The 6,061-nt window shown below is 46.2% G+C and overlaps 1 protein-coding gene across 1 annotated transcript in view; it reads right to left on the bottom strand.

The window, feature by feature from the left end:
- The window catches only part of SPG21 (spastic paraplegia 21 (autosomal recessive, Mast syndrome)), an 8,933-nt gene extending 5,885 nt beyond the window's left edge, over positions 1–3,048 (bottom strand). Inside the window, exon 1 of the mRNA XM_009321465.1 lies at positions 2,954–3,048. Coding sequence (XP_009319740.1) covers positions 2,954–3,016 — 63 coding nt within the window. The 5' untranslated portion in view covers positions 3,017–3,048. The remainder of the gene's footprint in view (positions 1–2,953) is intronic.
- Between the last annotated feature and the right edge of the window lie 3,013 nt (positions 3,049–6,061).

The raw sequence follows: 6,061 nt of genomic DNA, 5'->3' as shown, positions 1-6,061 counted from the left end.
CAAGATTTTATAGCTTTTTGAATAGCAATATACAAGCACAATTTGCTTTTCCATCACCGCAGTCAAGCTTCTCAGGGAAATCAGAGGAGAACGGCGTATGACAGATTTGCTTGACTAACAAATCTCCCTGTAATAAAGCCAGTATTTCAGGCTCTGGGAGCATGTGAGAAATCACATGATGCTGTTGTTTTGCAAAGTCTTCAAAAAAAAAAAAAAAAAGAGAAGAAAGATTGCATACCAGAGCTTCCAGACCACTGAAACCATTTAAAAACAAACCTTGTACAAAAGCCCTCCCAGCCCCCCACAACAACCCTTTGCACACAACTCAAGAGCTCCAGGCCTTGCCATTCTCATCTGTTATTCCATCAGTCATGTTGGATCCGTTCAGGGTAGCTGTTGGTGGCTACTACAAAGTTTACCTTTAGGAATATTTCCAAAGGTGAAGCATATTTCTTGTAATCAGAAAAACAAAGTTATTTCATGTGAAGGAACCGAGGCTGAGAGATAACATTTCTTTCCTTGAGCCCAGACAATGAACCAATGGGTTTAGACAACTGTTCTATTTGATTTCTAGCCACATACTGGATAGTTTAACTCCAGCTCCCAAACAAGGCTAAGCACCACGTAGGCAGACAGCAGCGTGGTTAACTGCTGATTTGGTAGGTCACCTGCCTTTTTCTTGTTCTGGTCAATCAATGCAGATCGCCTACAGTTCACATAAAGGGTAAAACCTGCACTGCATTGAAACAAGGGGCAGAACTTCCCCCTTGAGTTTAGCAGAGCCAGGGTGTCCTCTGCTGAAGACTTTTAGGAAGGACTTAGGTAAGACAGCAAGCGGTGTATGCAAATGGAGGCTCACAGGCAAAGCTTGGTGGTTTAAAAATGTAATTTTCTGTGCTGTACTTCCTGTATCTGACAAGAGCAGGAAAGGCGATGGAGCTGTGCATTTCCTGCTCCTGTCAGGGGAACATCTCGGCCTGTTTTCAAGCAAACAGCTATGGCTCTGCTTCCTGAGGTCGATCTGACAGTAACGCGTGCTTAGCAGCAGTAACGATGGTTAGGCATTCCTCCCTCCGTACTGCATGTGCTTTGCCTATACTTTTGGGGGAATAATGCAAGCAATTGTATCCCTAAAGACTGCTTCAGAGATTAAGTACATCGTCAAATTATGCTTTTTTTTCCTTCTCTCTCCAGAAACCAGGACTAGTTTGTTTATTTCTACCTTCTTCACACCCCACATTCATCACTGTGGCATCGCTTTACTTTTGAGTAGACTGAGTCACTTGAGAGGGTAAGGTATTCCCTAGCGTGAAGGTCACCAGCAGCTTCAGTTTACACGTCTCCCCATTTACGAAATCCTGAGTAGGCAGCAGCAGCTGAAGGCAGTGGCCCCTGGCAGTGAGCTACAGCGTCACACAGCCCCTACGGCAGCAGCAACGCATCCTGTTGTAACCACAACCTCCAGCTCCTTTCATTTAGTGTACCGCATCCCACAAAGCAGCGCCTCAGAGCACCCACGTGTCTTTCTGCTGAAATATTGCCTCCCGGCTTTGCTGACCTGGTGAGGCATTGCCCGGAGGCAACAGCATGGCACAGATAGGCCCAGCAGATCTGGTACTGGCTAGAGACAGAAAGAAGCTGGACAGTCTGAGCATGCACAGTCAACAGCAATGGATCTTTCTTATTTACTGAAGACACAAACTGGCAAAAATGAATGAGAAACCCTGAACGGAAAATCCTACAGCCCTTCCATAAAGGTAATTCCTTAGAGAAAGCTACACACCACTCAGTGGAAATAATGCTAGGCACATTTAAGTGTTGTTCCTTAGGTTTGGGGACACAGTCCCCTTTCAAGTGGCCCAACTGCATCCAACTTGCTGTTGAAAGAGGTAATGCTGCTCTTGCCTCTCCTGCCCCACCGTGCCCGTGTTCCTGCAGCCCGCACAGCCATCCAGATTAGGGAACTGAACCAGCTGGAATTCAGGACGAAAACAAGCTATAAAACACCCCCAAGCAAGACAGGTCACTGACTCCGCTCAGCTCGTACGGTTACATGAGCGACCATGCTTGCAGGAGCAGCAGGCTGGGGTGTAAAGGCAAGACCGTCCTTCAGCCTGGCAGGAATCTGGGCTGCTGCAGCAGGTTAGTCTGTAACCACAGCCCCAGCAAACCTTATCTGCATAGGTGTGTGTGAGAGCTAGTCCAGGTCAGTAGCTATGTACTAGTACTGCACTCCATGTCCTCTGCTGCTCAGCACGTAGAGAGTAGAAGTTGGAGCACTGCACACCTCAAACACTCTCCTGTTGTTCAGTGAAAGCAAGTGGGGAAATCCAAGCGAGAAGAGAAAGTGGTAGGACAGTATGATTAAGCAGAAGACATCTAAAGGACATGCAGCAGAAGAAACCATTTGGGTTTTTCCACCGTGGTTAAGGCATCTTTCCACTCTCAGGAACCCTGCGTGCAGCCCGACTGCTGGGAAGAGTTGCCTTCAGACGCTCTGCTTCAGCCTGAGGATGATGGGTAGGAATGGCAGAGGTGGCTCTGGCAGCACTGCCACATGGCAGTCGGGTCAGCTGCCCTGCCTTGGTGCAGTGCAGTGCACGCAGGCAGCTCTGTGAGAGGACATGCACGCGGTCCCCAGCACGCGCTATTTCCTTAGAGTCTCCTCCTCATGCACGGCTGGCATCAGGATGCCAGGTACTGCTGCTGCTGCGGCTCACAACTGCGAGCCTCTGCTCTCCACCACCACATGTGGAAGTAACCTCCGAGAAGCATGTGAAAATTAAGACTGTGCTTTCATGCACTCATATGACACGTGGGACAACAGTTCAGGAGTTAAGCCAAGTCACTAGCACAGCCACAACGGTTCTGCATTAACCAAACAGCTTAGTCTCCCCCACTACAAAGCAAGAGGAGACATTTCACGCACCAAGTTGATTACAGCTGTACATACCTTTTTAAGAGGAACTGTGCTTCTGAACCAGTTATAGTCAGGAGAGACTTTAATCTCTCCCATGATGTTTAGAAAAAACTCAGTTTAGGTCAGCCTGAAAAAAGAGAGACGAAGTTAGAAATCAATACAACAGTTTTACTGTAGGCAGCACTCAAAAGCTGTGCTGTGTACATAAAGCATCTGCAGGGTCAGTTTGCTCTTATCAGTTAATTGTACTACCTCTGACTCGCGCCAAGTTTACTTATCCTCAGTTTTCATCACAAACCATTTAATTATTCTCCCAAGAGGCAGTCACCTGACTGCCTCCCTGTACCGGCCTAATTATGAAATGGTGATGCTTTTGTAACAGCATTCCCGCGTAACAGTTGTAGAGAAAGACAACTGTGTTGCAGGCTATAAGTGGCTTAAAAAGCTAAAGCACATTTTCAGTTTGTTTTTAATTTATAAAGCACTCCAAATTTATATCTAACATTCATACAATTCACTCCACAGTTCAGACAACAGACTTACATTATTTCATTAACCTACTGCCTAAGTATCCAGACCACGTTCTTCCGCCTCAGTATAACTGACCCAAAGGAGTCCCAAAGCACATCGGGTACATCAGCTGATCCAAGGCTTAATTTACAGAAGAGCCCTGAAGTTTTAATTCTATCCACACAGAAGCTGACTCTTGTCAGGAGTTACCAACAAACATATCTTTGAAGCACACCAATTAATACAGAAAAAATTGATTCAGAGTTGGGTCCACAGAGGAATGCCACTAATTCACTCTGAAGTCAGAATGTCCTAGCGTATATAATGAGAGTTTCTTACAATACCCCATTAATTTGTAATAAACACTTAGGTAACTTCTAGATTTAACTTTTTTTAAAGCAGTGAGAGACCATTAGCTTCCATTTATACAACAGATGGTATCAAACAGTTTTGAAGCTTGCAGACTCAATAGCTTTACCCTGAAAGCCAACTGCCTCAGGAGATTATTTTCATGCATTCACACACAGCACTGAGCATAATAAAACAAAGCAACTTTTGCTCCTGTTACTTAACAGTTGCCAAGTATAAAACAATAGGTTTTGTTTCTTAATTGTTCATAAAATAAGACCTCAGTATGTTCTGTGAGTCACTCCAATTCATTTCTCCCTGCATGAAAGCTGCCAGTATGGTTTAACTAGCTTATTGGGTTACAGCTGGATTAACAGTTATTTACAATTTCCTCATCTTTCAGTCTTCATTTGCCATTTTCCAAGTACAGAAAACACGAATTTTAAAAGGGAAAGTACTTTCTAAATTGCAAGACAACACACATCTTCCACAGAGCAGGTGATACACCTTTCATGTCTAACAAGGGTGTCAGAGGTAGGAAATTCAGCTGCATGGCCATTGTTTCAATTTTGCATGGCTTTGTTTTGGTGCTTGCATCAACTATTCTGCTCTTTGTCATAGTCTGGCAGCAGGTAGAATTACAGCAGAGGTAAAAAAATATCTATCCCAACAACCTGCAAAGCAGAGCAGGCACAAAAATGCATTACTGGGCTAAGGGGGGCAGCTGGCCATTAGAGAAAGGAAACAGCAGTTCGGACTACTAATTCCTTTCCGTAACCACAGAGTTTTCAAAAAGCTATTCAGCAAACCATGCTGTGACAAAATTATGGCAGAAATAAAATACAGCAAATGCCTTAAAACAACACATTCTCTTTGAGTATTGTATTACAGCAGGGCCAAGAAACACAAGTCGTGGTGAGGGCCTCACTATGCTCGGCACTGCACAGACACAGAGGCGCAGGAGAGAGAGGCTTTCTGCTAACAATTCTGGTTGCCATAAAGGGTCGGCAAGCTCTTCCCACTGTGATCACCTCTCTTTCTCTGCCGTCTCAGCCCTTCAGCACCGTTAAGCTAATTTGTGGGCTGGCACGTCACTTGGGAGTGCGAAGCTGTCTATCGTCAGGCTAGGTAAGGAACAGGCACAATGCAGATGAACTCTGTCCTGTCAGCACACCTCAGGTCGCACCAGAGCAGGTTAAGGGTCCATCTGAAACCTAAATTTTGAGCTTCCCAGTTCACCTGTTACCACTCATGGAAGCAAACCACCGGTCACCAGGACCTGGGCTGATTTCCCCCAGCTCCTTTCTTGTGAAGGTACATCTGCAACCGCCACTCCTAAGGATTGCCCCTCTTTTAAAACAAGACTAAAAGTTTTTTCTGTGATTATAGAATTTTTTTGCTGAAGTTGATGTCCTGTTACAGAAATATTTTCTTCCTTGGCACAGAAACACAGCATTACATTTGCACACACAAATATTCATGTCAACTATGACTATGTGCTCTTCCAGCCACAGAAAAGCTGAACCATGAACTCGAAACAAGGAATCAGACAGCAAAGTTAACTCAAATCACAAAGAACCTGATGCTGTTCACAACCAAGCCTCTAAAGACCCGAGTTTCATTTCCAGTAAAACCAAACAACCTAAAGAACTCTAACCTCTTGAAAATAATTCCTCTAAAGGAAGAATCACCTACGGATGTGTTCAGAGCACTCGATAATATTCCCCTTGTAAGTTATTCCCACTACACTAGTAACACTTTCCACTCGTTATTGATTTAGAAAGACTTTGATCCTGCCACTAGAGAGGACACCCTGCCAGAGCATATGAGATGAGCGGCAACTCGCTCCTCTCCCCCGTGCTGTGTCTGCATGAGCCAGGGCCGCCGCGCAGCCGCTCTCCCACTACGCTGGCCACGCAGCACCCACTCCCACGGGCCAAGAGACCTGAATCAGCAACACCAGCACCGAGAACTGATGGGGGCTGCAGGCAAACACCAGGAGATGCAGGGAAGACGCCAAGGCTACGGGTGTTTTATGAACACCAGATGCAGGCAATGGGGAAGAAGAGTTACAGATAATTGGGACATGGCAGCAGGCACCTTCCCTTCTCCCCCAGCGCTGTTCCCACCGACACCAGTCCCTGCTCCTTCCCCCCTCCCCAACCACAGCCGGCTCCCTGTCTCTCCCCCAGCTTTGTGGGGAGAAGGGGGCAAAACCCCACTCAGCACCTCCATCCCAGGCTCTCCTCCCCGCAGCACAGGCTGAGGCAGCCCCTTCCCCTG

Source organism: Pygoscelis adeliae, unplaced genomic scaffold, assembly GCF_000699105.1.
Source record: "Pygoscelis adeliae isolate BGI_AS28 unplaced genomic scaffold, ASM69910v1 Scaffold13, whole genome shotgun sequence".
NCBI lineage: Eukaryota > Metazoa > Chordata > Aves > Sphenisciformes > Spheniscidae > Pygoscelis > Pygoscelis adeliae.
The sequence above is the reverse complement of the archived record's forward strand: the minus strand, read 5'-3'. Positions and strand labels throughout refer to the sequence as shown.